Source organism: Hydra vulgaris, chromosome 12 (assembly GCF_038396675.1).
Source record: "Hydra vulgaris chromosome 12, alternate assembly HydraT2T_AEP".
NCBI lineage: Eukaryota > Metazoa > Cnidaria > Hydrozoa > Anthoathecata > Hydridae > Hydra > Hydra vulgaris.
In genome coordinates this window covers 34,093,139-34,112,159 of record NC_088931.1, presented here as the reverse complement: position 1 = coordinate 34,112,159, position 19,021 = coordinate 34,093,139, and the positions used below count along the sequence as shown (strand labels likewise).

The window sequence follows — 19,021 nt, the reverse complement described above, 5'->3', positions numbered from 1 at the left end:
ATAAATTATTACACATCATTCTATATTCATTGATCTTTCAAATAAAAAGGTTTTGATCTGTAAGTACATGGATTTCCATATATGGATCTGGGACATGGTCCCCACTTTTTTGTAGCAGAGTATTGCAATTGACTCTTCACTACCTTCCAGACTAGATAAAGCTCTGAAAATTTTGGCATTTTTGTAATGCCAATGAATGTTCATGTTAAAGTTCTTTTCAGGGCCTCAAGGCATTAGAGGGGGAGGGACTGGGTCAAGTTTTTTGCAGTGGAATCTTGTGATAGATTTTTCACTACTTTCCAGACAAACTTGAGCTCTGAAAATTTCAGCATTTGTGTAGTCCTGATGAACATGTGTTCAAATTGTTTTCAGGGCAGATGACTATCTAGTCATCTATCTGGCCTGAAAACAATTATCTCCCCCAGCCCTCTAAAGGGCTGGAGCACTGGGGGAGATGCCACACTGTTCTCAAAAAATTTTTTTTTTTTTTGCATTTTTGATAAAGTAAGGAATGCTTTGAAAATATTGTTTAAAAATTATTATTTTTCGTTAATATTGGTTCCATTTGGTTTTTGAAATTGAAAGATCATTGAATATAGAATGTATTCAATGAATATTGAATTATTATTGAATTTGTATTGATTTTGTATTGAAGAATACAAATTGATGTTATAAGAGGCAATTGACAAATTAACAACTTATTCCTACATTGCAAAATGTCAAGCAAGATACTAAAAAGAAAATTTGGTAAAAGACTATTGTCTCAGGTGATTTTGCAGAAAACTATACATTTGTGATTTAAGATGAAATCCAAATTTAACATTGGTGCCAAAGTCAATGCAAGTTACACCTCATCGCCCTCTATTTGTTAAACAAAAATGACCAGTTTAAATAAAAATCATTTTGCTTCATGTGTGAAGGTAATAAGCATGACATTGGTTTTGTGTATGAAGATTAACTGTGAATGTAAGTCTAAAATGGCCCATAAATGACCAGATGTTGAATTGAAGGGATTATTTTTTTCAAGATTGATTAAAGAAAGGCTGACAGAATTGTGCACCACCTCGAAAAAATATTTCTGGCTAGGTAGAACAATTCCTGAAACTAGGAGCTATCATCAGTTTAACCCAGAATCCATAAATATTGTTACCTTTAAACGAACAAGTAAAGATTTTAATATAACTGGCATGTTTTCTTTTTCTGGTATTCAAAATATTCAACCTAATCAGCTGATTAACATCAATACATTGAAATTTGGTGAATTTATTCTGTGTAAATATGATACATTATCCAATAAAACATATTACAAATATGTTTCATTGGATTGGTATGATAAATGAAATTGACAATATTGAGCCAGATGTTATGGTTACATTTGTGCACCTGCATGTTCCTTTTAATAAACTTTTCTGACCATCTAGAGCAGATGAGTGGTTCCAATTACCAAAATAGTTTGTATCATTGATGCACCTGTAACAACAACCGGGCATTTCTATACTTTGACCGTTGACGCATCTAAGCAAATCTTAACACAATCTTGAAACTTTATATTTTTGTATTTTACTTTGTAAATAATTAAATAAAATGGAACAAGTACAAACCAAAACATTTTTTTAAGAAAATTTTTTCAAAGTTATTTTTAGATTATTGAAAATATAAAAACAAAAAAAATTTTTTTTCAGAAAATAATTGGGGCATGGTCAAAGTGCCTCGGGCCATAGAGCCTCTGGTCATCTGCCCTGGAAACAATTTTAACACGTGTTCATCAGGACTACACAAATGCTGAAAGTTTTAGAGTTCCAGTTTGTCTAGGAAGTAGTGAGAAATCTATCACAAGATTCCACTACAAAAAAAAGTGGTACTTGCCCCAGTCCCCCTAATGTCTTGGGCCGTGAAAACAATTTTAACATGCACATTCATTTGCACTACAAAAATGTCAAAATTTTCAGAGCTCCTGCTAGTCTCAAAGGTAGTGAAAAATCAATTGCAATATTCCACTACAAAAAAATGGGGATTGTGCCCCGTTATCCATATTTTGATCTACAAGTATATGGAAATCCATAAACTTGCAGATCAAAATCTTTATATTTTTTGAAAGATCAATGAATATAGAATAATGTGTAATATATTTTTTTGATATCATTAAGGCCACATGGGTTTCTTGAGCATTAAAAACAGGTACATAAAAAGTTGCCTAAATTTATTTAAATTGATAACTACAAGTACTTAATAATAATTTTTTACACTGATCATTTCATTACACTAATTCATTTACTCTGATCATTTCATTGGATTCATCACCCCCAAAAATAGCCAGTTACAAATTTTTAAGTAAAAAAATCAAATATTTTTAAACTTACGTGACTTGAAACCTCTAAGTAAATGTTGCATTTCTGCAAGAGGGACAAGAGGAGGCTGGGTAATATCTGCTAAAAGTAAAATGGTCATATTTCAGGCTCTTCTTGAAGCCAGAGACTAAAATTTTCAAGGAATACTTATTTTTCTAGGCACTCTCAACTGTATAAAAATCAGCAAAATCTGAGATGTATGGTGTCTGAGATGTATGGTGACCTGGGTCATTTGACATGGAATTACTTAAGACAAAAAGTAGCATTTCAAAGATGAATACAACTTTAATGCAATTTCTATGCTTGTCCAAACCACTGAACTAGAACTTAATTATTTTGCAATATTCCTGATCACAAACAAACAAAAAATTAGCAAAATATTTTTTATTTATTGGAAAAGTAGTCAAAATAAAAAAATATGTCAACTAGTAATTCTTCAATTTCAAAATGTACCAATTTGGTACAATATGGTCACAAACTACTTTTGTACATTTTATAGCTGTATTATGAACAACATGATACAGACAGCCATCAAAATAATGTTTTCATTCTTTTTTTTTGTTTCAACTATTTAAGTTTTGTGTTATCCGATGTTTAACGATGTATTATCTACACTAAATGAAATGCAGTTACACAATGGAATTTTATATTTTACTCAAACACATGCCTAAAAATTTTGTAACTACTTTTTTAGATTAATAACCTAAATTCGAACAGTAACTGGATTAATAATTTTTGAACACTGAGAGATTAAGCTATGAAATTTAAAATTTATTGATGTCAAAAGATTTTATTTTGCAATACATATACTTGTTACATTAACATTTATTATTTGCAAACGGACTCAATAATCTGAAACACATGCAGCGGTTGGGGTCTCAGGGAAGAAGGAGAAAAGATTATATTAGAGTTAGCTAAAAACTATTAAAAGGTGTTGAACAGATGTCCCGTATAAAAGCACAAAATTCAAGGAAAATTTTATTGTTAATTGTTTATGTACATTTCACCAATAACAGTAGACCAAAAGGAAGGGGACGGGTAGAATGCACTGGAAGTGAAGAATGCAGGGAAACAGTAGAAGTGTTCTGAGCAGAATGTTAAAAAGTAACAGATATCCAAAATTACAAAGCACTAAAAGATTAGGGAAAAAAAATCTGGAAGGATTGTATTATATAATTTTTTTATATTATTATATAGTTTAATTTATATAATTATTATATATGATAATAAATTAAACATTCTCCAAAAAATCTTTATCCTGCTAAACTAATAAATAATGATTTCAAAAGTCTACCTAAACCGACTTTATAAATTATCAATTCCTCAATAATAAACTACTTTAAAATCTTGTATATTGGTAAAATTTTAAATCAAATTCAAAACAAAATAAATGATTTATGCAAAAAAACATTGTAAAACTCTAAATATTAAATTGGCATTAAAAATCCTTTAAAATTAATACATATTTTTCAACTATAGATAAAACTTCTCAATATCTCTGCTTAAATGTCATATATAAATTTGTGTGAAAAAGCTGTGAAGCTTATTACGTGGGTCAAACCACTCAACATTTGAATCAAAAAATTGAGGAACAGTTAAAATTACAAAAATTTTATCATATAAATCAACATATTCATTCAAAAACTAGTTGTTTTAATGTAGCCAATAAAGACTTATTTTTAGTATTACACCTAAACTTCGCATCAGTTAATAATAAAAAAAGTGTTACACATGTTCGAAAAACCTGATCCTAATAAACAAGTTTTTAATTACAAGCGTACCCTCCAGCTCTAATCCACATTTTCTAATACTCTATTACACATGTATTACACTAATTGTCTACATTTTCCATTATGACTATGACATAGGTATTTACACCTTTCATGTTTTCTTTTTTTTGACTGACAAATAAAATTAATATTTGTTTCATTATGTATTAAATATTTTGTTGTATTTAACAGTTTTATACTTGAAAATGATTATTGTATAATCAAAAAATGTTGTTAAAACTTAGAAAAATTGGCATATTCATTAGACTATACATATATATATATATATATATATATATATATATATATATATATATATATATATATATATATATATATATTTGTTTAGAGTGAGTTAAAGCATGCACCGATTGGAAGTTATTTTAAAAAGGTATGTAGTGAAAAAATAACATATTTATTATGAGCCTGTAATTCCCATAATACAAAAGTGCTTGATTTGTAAGCAAAAAGTACTAGTTGAGAAAGAGTTGTAACAACAATTTCAAAAAGTGAGTTTACGGCAGTTTTAGTTTGCATAGATGCAGAATGTTTTCAAAATAAAATGTTTTACTCCCTCTGTTCCTCAATAGTTATCACATTTGCATACTTTTGGTTCTATTATTGAAAATTTATGCTATTCTTGTAATATTTTTAATATATTTGCTAAATTATTTAATTATTTAATTATTTTCTAATTATTTTCTAAAAGTATAAAATTTAATTATTTTCTAAAAGTATAAAATTAGAAAAAAAAGTTTTAATTAATAATTTAAAGAAATAAAGTACTACTCACATCAATGTAATTTTTTTTTGTTCCGCATTACTTGTCACCATTCCACATTGCATTAGTTGTCACATTATGTTTTACAGTGTGAATATTTTTTATGTGTGCTGTTTAAAATTAAAATTTGTGTTTACTGTTAAGATCAGCTAAATAAGGCAGAAAATAATCCCTTTTAAATGTTAGTTTTTTATGGTTGTAAACCAATTTTTACTAAAAATGGATGATGATTAGACACACAAGGAACTCAATAAAAATCAGCGTGAGAGTATTCTTCAATTTTTATTAATGCATTACAAATATAACAAACTCTATCATGGGACTATAAATGAAGAGCAGCATACTTTAAGGTGCATGGTAGAACAATATCTTGTTTGAGGAAGCAAGCACAACAATCTAATAAAAATGTAAATGAAGTTTTCAACGTGAAATCCAGAAAGCATGGGCGTTGTGGACCAAAAAAGTAAGACTTTTTTCAACAAATAAAAAAAATTAAAGATAGTGAATGTACCAACAACAATTTTGCATAGAATTTTAAAGAAATGTGTTCAAGTGTGTTTCATCTTCTATTAAACCCAGCTTAACTGACAAAAACAAAATCCAAAGACCTCAGTTTTGTTTACAACATGTTCAACTTAATGGGTTTTTTTCTGAAATAATTAGGGTTGAAATTTTCCGGGAAAATTTGCTTGAAATTTCAGGAAGTTTACAAAAAAATTTTATTGCAATAAACCTAAAAACATTTTTAAAATTCATTTCTTTGTTTCAAAAATATGTGTTTTATCATTGTATTATTTGGGTATTCTTTAAATATTTCAACCAAAAATATAAAATAATAAAGACCCACAAGCGAAAAATAATCTTTTAGTCAAGTTTTTATAATCAAGTTTATCAATTTAAGAATTGATCATTTTTTTTCATCTTTATTCCGGTGCCCCAAGAAGTACTTACCGTCTTATCACAGAGCACCGTGTATAACCATTTAGTTGGAAGTTCATGCCTCCTTCCTAACTGATGTCGCAAAACTTGCTCAGAGGTGGGGTTTGAACCACATATCCTTTGTTTCTGAGGCAATTGCACTACCACTGCGACACAGCTGCTCATAAAGTTACTGTTGTAGGATTCGAACCACAGTGTTTTGCTTAAGAAACTCTACAAGTAAACCACTTAGCCACACAGGTGTGTGGCAGAGTGATTTTTTTTTAAAATCACTTGACCACTCACAGCTTAAAACATTCTGCAAGTAAATCACTTGGCCACACGGGCATGTAGCGAGCATTTTTTGAGCAATAAAAATAATAAATAAAAAAGCAATAGAATGCTCAAGTACTTACTTTTATGTATGTTACTTTTGGGGAACAATGAAAAGTAGATGTTTTCCGAGTTGGCCTGTTTTTTGAGCTTGTATATAATATATTCCTAGCTTTTACTTCTCTCAACTTTGATGTAAAATATCCACAAAATGGAAAAAATAAAATCTTTTTTAAATTAATAAGTATTATTTTTTGTAGAGTGTTTTGAAGAAACAAAGATTTTTTATGTGTAAAGATTGCATATAAGATTTTAAAAAAGATAGGAAGATTTTTATATATAAAGATTTTAATAAAAGGTGCATGTTATAAATGCATTAGCTGTTAAATTATAATAACTTATCTTAAAATGACATAAGAGAACACATTTGATCTGAATATTCAGTAAAATAATAATAAATTAATTTGCTTGGTATGATACTTATAAAAAACACACACACAAATTGTCACTTGGTAGTATTGGTTGAAAAATATTTTATAAATTTAAACTATTTTAATGTTTAGCATAATTTTTTAATTTATTGATTTATTAAGTCAAAAATGCCCTAGCAAGGTTGTGGCAAGTGAGACATCTTAAAAGCACTTGTTTAAACTTAGCAGTGGATTTTATGACCTTGAAATCATTAGTTCTTTATTTTTATTGCTGTTTTTTTAAATAGTTCAAATTTAGCAAAAATATTTCCTTACTTTTTGCCTTCCATTAACCTATAATGTCGTTAAATCAAGAACAAACTGTAAAGTACTGTAAATATTTAATCAAGTCTTTTCATATACAATTTTACAGTTTTCAGTAACTTGTAGGCCAATTTAATAGACAATAAAAAATACCCCTCCTCCTTTAGGGATGAGGGTGCAAATAATGCTTAGCTTTAAACAAAGCTTGCTACGGCACTGAAGGTCAATATGCTTAGCAAATAAAAGGATTTTAGAAAATTTTGAAAACAAATTATCATAGTTGCTACTTTACAATAAAAAAACTCAGCAAAATACTAGGGATGTACCGGAATTCTGGCCGGAATTTGTGATTTTTAGTTCATTTTGGTTCTGGCTGTAATCACAATAATTAAAGCCAGAATGCCGGAATTTATTTTTCAACTTTATTTTTTAACACGTCCATCACGTTAAAAAAGTTTATATTGACTGTCAACTAAATCAAAAATCATTGCCCTACAGGGCAACATAAGCATTATCTTACAAAACAACTGCAGATAAACTTAAGCAAAAAATACAAGTTTCTAAACAAACACAGCATAATTTTATTTGCAATAAGCATTTATTTAAGGATTTCTGGAATTTTTGGAATATTGTGGTGTAAAAATAAGAGTTGCTCTCCAGTTTTTGGGCAACAACCTGGCTCTTTTTTCATCAAAAATGTTACCTGCCTCTGAGAAAAGTCTTTCTGAATAGACAGATGAAGCATATATTAGGATAGTAATCCTTATTATCGCTCTACTATTTTAACACTGCTTCTTCTTTTTCTAATTTACCTATTCCTTTTCCAGCCATAAAACAATCTATTTCTTTTTTTTATCTCTTTATCTGCAATTGCAATAATTTTTTTTTTCTTTTTTCCTTTGGGGTTTTTTTCCTTTTTTCTTCTGACTCATAGCAAGTAAGAAACCTTTTTGCGATTGTCATTCGTAAATTTGATGAAGATGGCTGACAACCTGATGTAGACAGCTGACAATCTTTATTGGTGGAGAGCAATTAGCACTATTGGAGGAAGATGAATCCGTTTCTTCCATATTAGTCAAATTAATCTCTATTTGTGATTTCGTAAGATCCTTTATCTTAGACAAAAGCCAACTTTTAGCCAAATATTTTTGCTCATCAGGGAAAAGTGACAGTTTATACCTTGGATCAACAAAACGTGTTGTCTTGGATGTGGACAAAATATGTACTTAACTCATTAGTACATTAAAGTGACCTTTTAATGGAACATTACTCATGAATCTTTTTTCAATAGACTCTCTTAGAACTTTCTTCCATGGTTGGACTCTAGAATCATCTGTAAGGCTTCTGAGAAAGTTATGTAATGCACGAATATGGCTAATTACTGATGACAACATTGATTTTGATTTACTAACTGTATCCCAACACATTTTCAATCAACTCCCATTCACTTGAACTTAATATTAAATTTAATAAATGAGGGTGGTCTGCTGTGTAAAGTTGTATAGATCTTTTGAGAGTCTCAATTTGGTCCAACATTAAATATGTACTGTTCCATCTTGTTGGAACATCTTGGATTAATAATAAAGGTGTTGAAATTTTGGAATGTAATACTTTCGGGGTTTTTTTTAATTTGGTGGAAGCCAAACTTAAATGGTTAAAATGAGTACAGATGCTTCTGCATTTCTTTATCATGTCATATACTGCAACCTGATCAAAAAAGGGCATCTTTGATAACTTGCTGCAGCTAATGAATAAAACATGAGATGCGTAGGAATTCTATCAAGTCAATTCCAAGTTGCATGTTGTAAGCACTGTCATGAAGGACTATATTTATTTTCTTTTTGGAAATATCCCAATCAACTATCATCGCATCAAACAATTTTGAAGTATTTATTGAAGTGTGGGACTCTGGAAAATGCTTACAGTGTAGCACACAATCTTTTCTAATAAAGTTTTCTGTGATCCAATGCGCAGTCAATGATATAAATGCATCATTACTATGGGTATTTGCTCAAATGTCTGTTGTAAACATAATTAGCTGCAGAAATACTACAGTTTTTAATTTTTTATATGGTAATGGTAGCATTGTTTCCTTAAAAAACTTTCTACTTGGAATGAGGTACTGTGGTTGCAAGTGAGCAATCAATGCAATGAATCCTTGATCTTAACTACAGAAAAAGGTTGATTGTTCATTGCAATAAAATTTATTATTTTTTGATTAATTTTGGAGGTGCATGAATCGTTTATGTTCAAAACTTTTTTTTATAAACAAAATTGTTTATGCTAGTTTGTGTTTGCAACTTTATTGCTTCTAATTTTCTTTCTTGTGGTGTTTCAGCTTTTGATTTTTTTCCCTTTTTGTTCTTGTTTAGGTTCATCTTATGTATCCAAATGATATTTTTTTAAATGCATATGGAGTGGTGTTGTGCTAAAAGTTTTTAGGGTGCTACCACGTCTAACATTTTTGTGGCATAATTTACATTCTGCTAATGTATCTGTGACATCATTTGTTTTAAAATATTTCCATACAAATGAGGAGAATGAAGACATTTTTTAGGATTATAAATGTTACTTAAATTTTAAATACTTAAAATTTAAGTAACATTTATTTAAAAATAGAGAATGCCTTTACATTAAATATTTCTATTTTAACCTAAATTGAAAATAGAAAATAAAGAATTAATTTTAAATATAAATATTATACAGTTAAAAACTTCAAATACAAAAATTATAAAAACAAATAAAAACAACATATCATTTAAATTAAACAAAAATCAAATTAATGAAATAGGTTATATACATATACAACCCTCGGAATTAGGAAAAATGAGGTTGGCAATAATTTGCTGGCCTCAATCTTTTAGAGATTGTCATCAGGTTGGCAAAAAAAATTTGATACAAAGGTCTTACCGTAAAACATAGAAACGAGGTCGCCAATTTTTTGCTGACCTTAAACACTTTTAGGTCGGCAGTTAGGTCAGCATTGCTGAATGCTCTACCTAACTGCCGACAACCACAAACCTGATGATCTAACCATCAGGTTTGTGGTTGCTTAATAGAAATTTATTTTTGTGATGACATTTGGAAATCAACTCTGTTTTTTATTTGGTAGCCCTTTGGCATTTTTATAAAGTAAATTGTTAGTTTTTCATATAAACTAAGTAAACATTTTTTTGTTGTGTTGTTGTATGCAGGGGCTCTTTTTAGGATAGACCAAGTTAATTCAGGTGTTTCTTTGAGTTACACGCGCTAGTAACAATAGCTTTTTCTGCATAGTTTTATGTAACTAGTTCCATTTAAATATAATTTTTTCAATAGAAAAATCTACATTTGTATTTCTCCTGATGATTGCAATAGCATTAGACTTAAAGATTTTTGAGGAATATAGTCAGCTAGTTGGGTATTTGACACATTTCAGTCGGGTGAATTTTAGGAATTGGAACTTTTTAAGGGTTCACCCCCCCCCTCTTTTTATTTGTAAAATCACCTCTGATTGTAAGTTATGAACATATATCAGCCATATGACAGGCTTTCACTTTAATCTTAAAATTGAAAAAAATCCGGAAAATTCAGTTCCGGCCGAAATTTTAAATTTCCATTCCGGTACACCCCTACAAAATACCAAAAAAAATGTGTTTTTCAAAGAGGGCTTTCTAAAATTTTTATAATCTGCTTCACAATATTTTGCTATAAAATTGTCCATAACAACTGCCTAAATAAGACATAAAATTTTACCCATTAGTTATAAATTAACCTATCTTTTTTTGAAAATTTCAGATATTTCCTGAAAATTTGAATGTTGAAAATTTGCGAAAAATTTTCATCCCTAGAAATGATGGATGTTGTTCATATAGATGAAAAATAGTTTTATATCACAGAAATATCAAAAACATTTAAAGTTTTTTTAGATGAGTCAGAACCCTATAGACAATGTAAAAGTAAAAGGTTTATCACTAAAGTAATGTTTATGACAGATTTGGCAAGACCAAGATGGGATTTATCTAAAAACAAATATTTGTATGGAAAAATTGGAATCTGGCCATTCACTTTCAAAGATGCCAAATGCCATAAAGATCCCTTAAAATTGTGTAAAGGGAACTTCGGTAACCTTTACACAATTTTAAGGAAAAGATCGGCAAAGAAGAAATTTGAAATGTTTTACCAGCTATATGCCAAAAATTTCCAAAAAGTGAAAAATCACGTACTGTTAACATTCAGCAAGACAATGTCAAGCCTCATTTAGCAAATGGTTCTGCTTCACTAAAAGAGTTTGTAAAAGTAGGTTAGAGTCTGAAATTGAAATCTCAGCCTCCAAATAGTCCAGACTTAAATGTTTTGGATCTTGGGTTTTTTAATTCAATACAAAGATTGCAACATCAGATGGTCACAAAAAATATTGATAACTTTATTAGTTCGGTAGAAACAGCTTTCCAACAATTGGATTGGTTCACATTTGATAGTGTATTCTTAACAGTACCAGGGGCTATTCTAGACCGTTTTCGACAGCGTCAACAGTATTTGGGCGCCAGCCAAATTCAAAATTGAGGAGTTTTTTGTTTTCATGACAAATATTGTTTTTTCATAAAAAAATGCCTGCATTCGACAATATTTCCACTAAATTTTGCTGGGACAGGGGGGGAAAGGCTCTGCTGCCCAAATTTTTTTCCTAGAATAGCCCCTAACTACAAACATGTATAAAAAGTATCAAGATGGCAAACAGAAACAACTCCCCGTGCCCAAAATGTAATGCCAAAGTCGTGGAGAAATTTTTAAAAATACTGAATAACTAAAATTAAAGTTATAATATTAATGAAGAACTTAATTTTGTAATTTTTTATTTATTTGTTTTTTAGTGCTTTATTATTCTGTTATAAAGCTATAATATTTGATCACCTATTTTTAAGTGGCCGAGTTTGTTTTCAAGTGGCCAAGCTTGTTAGAAAGTCTTGAATATGCTTCTTTCAACAAGCTCCCGTCCTGATAAAGTAGGACATTTTAAAAAAATATTGGTATTTAGGATATATTTACATAGTTACCTGTGTTAAAAAATAATTAGTTGTTAATTACAGTTTTAGATGTTGTTGTTTTGTGGTCTGCTAATATTGATAATATTGATAATAGTTATATTAAATGCAAACAGCTTCATATATTTAAATATTACATAATTGCACAATTAAATCCTTTCATTTTTGTTTAACAAAACAATACTTTATTTTTTATTTATTTTTTTAAATGAAGTGGAGTTTAAAAACTGTTCAAAATTTTTTATATCCATATCGAAATGTCAGATTTTATTTAAAGAAAAGAGCAAATAGTTTATGTGATTATATATCTGATATGATGTATGATTTATATTTGCTTACAATTCGAGTTTCTTTTATGTTTGGAACAGTTTCTATTAGTAAGATTTTAGTTAGTGATGCCACAAAATTTACCAAATCAGGACTAATTTCCTGTTATTTAAGTAAAATATATAATAGATGCCATTATAATATATTATTATAAATAATAGATTTGAAAAATTAATGGCATTATTTCTATTTTAACCTGTGAGTAAAGGTTTTTTTAATACATTCACCTTTTTTTATAGTAGTTAAGAATGTTTATGTCTGCCAGACCCACTTTAAAGCTACCACCACCATCATCAGTGGTGGTGGTTGAATCTTAATTTTCAATAAAAATTCAAAAAAAAAATTTAATGATATCATTTTATAAAAACAGAGGTTTTAGTAAAAATATAGTAGGATTAGGATTGCCAGATGTTTGGCTTTTACGAAGGAGAACACTGTAAAAAAATTTCTTCTATACATTAGAACTCTTTAGCAATACTTCTTTAGATTTGGAACATAGTTTTTTGTGAAGAAGAAATATAAATTCAAACTGGTTTATTAACTGTATATTGATTGTTAACTAAGGACTCTTAAGTTAACAATCAATATACAAGGATTCTTATAAAAGTGATGTATATTGAGTGTATATTGATTGTTAACTAAGGACTCTTAAGTTAACAATCAATATACAAGGATTCTTAGGTTAACAATCAATAAACAGGAATTTTTAGGTTAACAATCAATATACAAGGATTCTTATAAAAGTGATGTCTGAACCTAGAGAACAATATATCAAATGATGTTTGGAAAACTCTATAATAAAGAGTTGAAATCATCTGCAAAACTATTCAGTTTGATGTTAAAAATTGTGTATTTTAGTTCAAACTAAAAAATTTTTATTGCAATAAATGATATAATAATATGAAATACAAATGTTATTATAATTTTTCATATTTTTGTTTTGTTTTGTTTTTTGTTTTATTTTGTTTATGGTTGCTTTCTGGATATTGCCAGGCTACATGAGACTGAATAATCCATTTTATAGACTATATTTTATAATTTTTCCAAATAACTGAATATGTTAGAGTTGTTCCATTTCAAATCACCTAAAAGACTTGTGGGTACTATCTCAGGTTTGCTACAAATTTTAACTATCTTTAAGTTTAATGTAAGAAACACAACCATAATCTGTTCTAAAGTTATTATTGAGGCACTATTAACTTAAGTTAGCAAAGTTGTATATAAAGCTCACAGTTGATTATTATATGATTTTTAATTGACACAAATTTTGTATAACAATAGATTTTTATCTAAGAAATTTGTTTTTGTAATTGTTTTTCTTTGATTTCAAACAATTTTTGAGTTATTTTCCAAAGTTGTGTAGCAATTTAAGATTAGGTAAGTTTTTTCAACTTTGTTGCCGTTCAATATCTACTCACAGCCAATGCCAAATTTTATTTCACTTTTGACTACTGTTGAGGCTAACCTCTTGTCAAGTTTCAAAATGTTGCATTAAAATTGAATTAAACATTTGCAGCAGCCTGTTAAAAAGTCATATAATAAATTGTATTCGCTTCATGAGCATAGGAAATAGCATGAAAGATTGTATTTTTAAATAACTTGAATATGAATATATATATATATATATATATATATGTATATATATATATATGTATATATATATATATGTATATATATATATATATATATATATATATATATATATATATATATATATATATATATATATATATATATATATATATAATAATCATCAGAAAAGTTCAAAAAGTTCATATGAAGCACAAGTACAGTCGTCTATTTTATTTCTGATTTACATAACATGGCGTGTTATAATAATTATCAGCAAAATTATAGTCACAAGCACTTTTTTAATTTTATTAAGTTCACCTCTCCAAGGTTACAAAAGAAGTCACTACAGTCAAGGTGGCTTCTTTTTTGTTGTTGTTGTTGTTGTTTTTAATTTTAGTTATTTGCAACTCTCTAGGCTACAAAACAGAAACCTTTTTAAAAAAGATCACTGTGAAAGTAGTACTTCCAGAAGCATAGTGTAGATTTAAACCTCAACCTTTTTGGTTATCAGCCAAGCGTTTTACTACTAGTCTGCTATGCATGTACTTTCTCTAGCCTTAATGCATGAAGCACTTATTTGGCGTATTCCATTGTCAAACAGAACCCAACACTGATTTAGTTGTGCATCATTAGTCAATTCAAATTTATTTTCTTCTATGCATGAACTTCATATTAACATTTTGGTTTTTATCAAAAATCATTAGCATAAGCCCTATGTATTATTATTTGTTATCATAAAAGCGTGCAATGTATTTACCTTGTTGAAATTTTGTTGGATTGTTTTTAACTATGTTTACATTATTCAGCTTATCACAGGAGGTATCACTAAGCATTCCTAATAAAAACAATTTCTCTCTATCTGGTATAAAACTGATAATTTCTTATGCCAAGAACTGTAAACTTTTTTATCGTTCCTAGAGATTAAAGTAAGTTTTATTTCTATTGATATTGAGCAATTCCACGACCGTCTCACAAAAAATGAAAAAATTAAACGAACCCAATATACATAATACTATATATCAGTAAAAAGCTGTACTTTTCCTCTTTCATATAATATATAGTTTGTTATAGCATGCCGCTATCATAAAAAATTATATGGGCTGAAACAGAACGTAAAAATAGGAGTTTTTGCGATAATTTAAATCGTTTTTAATCGCCGAAGTTCAATTGAACCTATAAAAAGTTCAAAAATTGTCTTGCTTATTGCAATCAGGTTTTTAGCTGCACTAATCATTGCTAATTATGATAAAAACATACTTATTGCCTCACGAATTTAGAAAACCATTTATTTTAATCAAATGTTATTACCACTATTGTCACGCTGTGACATGTCACGCTGTGACAATTAGGGTACCAATAGTTTTTTTTCTAAGACAACCAATAAAATTTAGGATTTCAAAATTCCAGCGCAATGAGAACTCTATCTAGTACATCTAAATAAATACTAACATGTTTAAAAAAATAGTTAGCTCAAGTTATTTTTAGAATCTTTTTATGTCACGCCGTGACGTCACGGTGTGACAATTTTTTAACAAAATTTAAAACAATATTTAAAACTGCTTAACTGAAACCACAATTTAGTTTTTATCAACTTTAATCGGGCAGATTATTGTGCAGTTAACTTTCTTTGGGTTTTCTACAAAAACTACGAAATATAGGAATGTTTTGGATAGGTAACATTTGCTCAGTTATCCTTGAGGCTCTGTTTTGGGATACATAGAGCCTCTCTGTAAAGGATAGTTGTAACTCCATTGAGCCTTGGATGTAATACGTCCATCTTCATAACTATTGCTTTGCTTTTTTTTAATCTTTCAAGGGTTAAATATGTCTCTTACTCATGCTTAACGTCAAAGGAAATATCGTGAAAGGCAGTTATAAAAATTTGGCGAAAAAGTACTTAAAGAAAAAGATTCAAAAAAAAAAAAAGAAAGACAACTTGCTAAATTAGAGCCTCAACGAGAAAAAGAAAGGCATTGAAAGAGAAAGAGCAGACAAAAAATAGCAGAATTAAAATCTGTAGCTGTTACATCACCCTCTTACAAATCTTTAAGCACTCTTGGAAAAGCTGTTAAGAGAGCCGAATCAGCACTACCTAAATCACCCAGAAAGACAGCAAAAGTTGTACAAAAACTTTTAACAAAAATGAATGAAACCCCTAGTCCAGAAAAAATACTTAGTGAAAATGCATCAGATGCTTTAACTTTAAAATTGGTTCTTGATTTTTACCAGCGTGATGATATATACCGTCAAGCACCCGGTAAAAGAGACACCATTGTGGTGAGATTAAAGAACAAGAAAAAACTGAAAAAACATCAATTGTATGTAAATGTTATTGAAGCCTATGCTATTTTTAAATGTGATTATCCTGAAGAATCAGTTGGAAAATCAAAGTTTGCAAGTTTACGCCCATCACATGTGTTTTTGTCTAGTTCAATGTCAAGAAATGTTTGTTGTTGTCAACGACATCAAAATATAATTTTTATCCTTGAAGCCCTGCACAAGTTTGATTCAAATTTTTTATTGTATTCACATGAATTTCCTCTTAGCATTGTATATGATAGTGAAAAAGACATTTGTTATAGTAATATGTGTACTACATGCAAAGATAATGCAAAGTTTCATAATCTATATGTTTTGAATGAAATTGACAAGAATAAATGCATTACATGGTACCAATGGGAAAAAGTTGCAGATGGTAATCGAAAATAATATATTAAAAAGATTCAAAAAAAGGAAATAGTTGATGATCTTTATAGCACCTTTTCAAAATCTTTAGCTTCATTTCTTTAGCATTATTTTATTAAACAGAAACAATCAAAGACATCGTGATCATAAGATCCAACCTCAAAGTAAACCAGACACAGCCGTCCTTCAAGTGAATTTTGCTGAAAATTTTTCAACTTTGTGGCAAGATGAAGTGCAGTCAGCACATTGGTACAAGAAGCAAGTTACTGTGTTTACTGCTGTATTTTAGTACCAAAATTTATTCTCGTCATCTGTCATAGCTTCAGATGATTTAACCCATTCAAAAAAATTTATTCTTGTATTTGTTCATAATTTATTATATAACCATATTGAATCAAGTGTTAAAATACTATAGATTTAAACAGACAAGCCAAGTAATCAATTTAAATATCGTTTTATTGCATCAGCAATACCCTGGTTGGAAGAGCAGCATGATTTAAAATTATTCTGGAACTTTTTTGCTGCTTCACATGGGAAAGGATTGGTACATGCTATTGGTAGGACCGTTAAAAGAATAGCAACGCAAAAAATAATCCAGAGAAAACATATGATAACTGATGCCATAACTTTTCATGAAGCTGTTAATTTACTAATTAACAGCTTCATGAAAAGTTAATTTCAATGTCTATTTTGTTTCTATGGAAGATATTATAAATACAATTTAAAAATTTAAAATTGATGAGTTATTTACATAAACACCAGCAAAGCCAGGAATATTTGCAGCAAACCTAATAATGGGAAAATACAAATGCCATCCTATTCAAGTGCCAAGTATTTAGTCAAACAGCTTATGTCTACAAATAAAATCACTAAACTTTAAAACGTTGTTTATATGACAGCAATATAATATGGACGCGATTAGAAACTGATATAGTATGGGCGTGTTCTGAAGATTACTATATAAGAACTATTTTTATGAAGATGTAATTATATATTTGTCTAATACCTCTCTACTAAGTTTTAAATTTATTAAAAACAGCCCATTTACCTGGTTTATAACTACCTAAATGTGTCTGGTCATGCTGTGACGTCACGCTGTGACGTTTACCACTAGTTAATTAAAGGTGCGCCTGTTTAAAATTTAATTTAAAAAATGTAATTTAGCTATAAAACTTGTAAGAGTAATGTCTAAACTTTTTTTTTAATGCCAAGTTAATAATTCAGTTCATCTATATTAGCTGAATCACGGTGTTGATCTAAAAACTAAAAAACAATGAGAAAATATTGGTCACGCTGTGACGTTTTATATTTTCTTGCATGAATGAGAGGCCAATATATCCACCCAAATTTTTCTTCTTGTTTTTTGTAGCACCTATTATGAGCTAACTAAAAAGCAAAAAAAATTCTTCTTATATCTATTTTAATATTAAAATATTAAAGGCTAAAGACAAAAAAGATGACGGGTGTCACGCTGTGACGGTCGTGGAATTGCTCTATTGTCACTTGAAAGATGAAATGTATTTAATGTAAATAAAATTATAATTTTAATTGTGTAAATGGTTTTTGAGAATCTGATTTGGAATTTCTGCTCACATATTTTTTGCTGTTTCTCTTTTTTCCCTTTTATTTGATCGCATAGAGTTTTCCCATGGAATTTAGCAAAGAAATGATGCTCACATTTACCTTCAATACCAAATAAGAGGTCTATCCATTAAGATACTCAAATTTGAGGAATTTGATTATCTTTGACTCTATTATAACTTTTGATCAATCAAGTTCAAATTTTAAGAGTTGCATTTTTTATCCATGATAAAAAATGCAACTCTCAAAAAAAATGCAACTCTCAAATTTTGAGAGTTACATTTTTTATCTGAGGTAGTACCCTTGGGCATTTTTAAAAATTGAGATAAGTTCATATGGAATTTTTGCTTACATTTATGTTAAATTGTTGTTGTTGTTGTCTTTTAGGTAAACGCTATTGACAAACAGAAATGTAATGATTCATTTAACAAAACTATTCCTCTGAATCTTGAGAAGACAAGTAGAGCTTCCAATCCTACAAATAATGAACAAAAAAAAAGTCTTGATAAAATATCAAAAAAGCAAGAAACAGAAAGTTTAAACTTTTCAGTAATTAAACCAATTGACCTAAATAAAAATGGGTTTGAAATAAAATCTGTCAAACTAAAATTAAAGTCTAAAAATAGAACATCATCTTCAGAAAAAGTAAGACCATTGCTTGATAGTAAATCAATTTCAGAAGAGTTACAAACACCTTTAAAAAAAGTAACACCACTGCTTGATTGTAAATCTTTTTTAGAAGATTCTCCAGTGCTATCAACTTTAGAAGATTTGCCAGCGCTCTCAAAAAAAGTAGCACCACTGATTGATTGCAATCCTATTCCAAAAGGTTTTGACAAAAAGATTATACTTTCAAAAGCAACCAAAAGAACTAAAAATGAAAGTGACTTTTGTAGCAAACCTAAAAGAAAGCCTTCACATGCTGCAATCCAGGTATTTGATCAGTGTA

The 19,021-nt window shown here is 28.9% G+C and overlaps 1 protein-coding gene across 4 annotated transcripts in view; it reads left to right on the top strand.

Moving 5' to 3' along the window:
• The window catches only part of LOC100201305 (DNA replication ATP-dependent helicase/nuclease DNA2), a 57,778-nt gene that overhangs the window by 1,285 nt on the left and 37,472 nt on the right, over positions 1–19,021 (top strand). The window contains exons 2-4 of one of the 4 annotated variants that reach the window (XM_065813017.1): positions 4,467–4,508; positions 18,460–18,717; positions 18,812–19,005. Coding sequence is in view for 2 of the 4 variants with exons in the window: in XM_065813015.1 (XP_065669087.1) it covers positions 4,467–4,508; positions 18,460–19,005 (588 nt within the window). In the remaining 2 variants the exon portion in view is untranslated. Of the gene's footprint in view, positions 1–4,466; positions 4,509–18,459; positions 19,006–19,021 lie in introns of all 4 variants that reach the window. The other 3 variants (XM_065813015.1, XM_065813018.1, XM_065813016.1) reach the window with 3 other exon arrangements.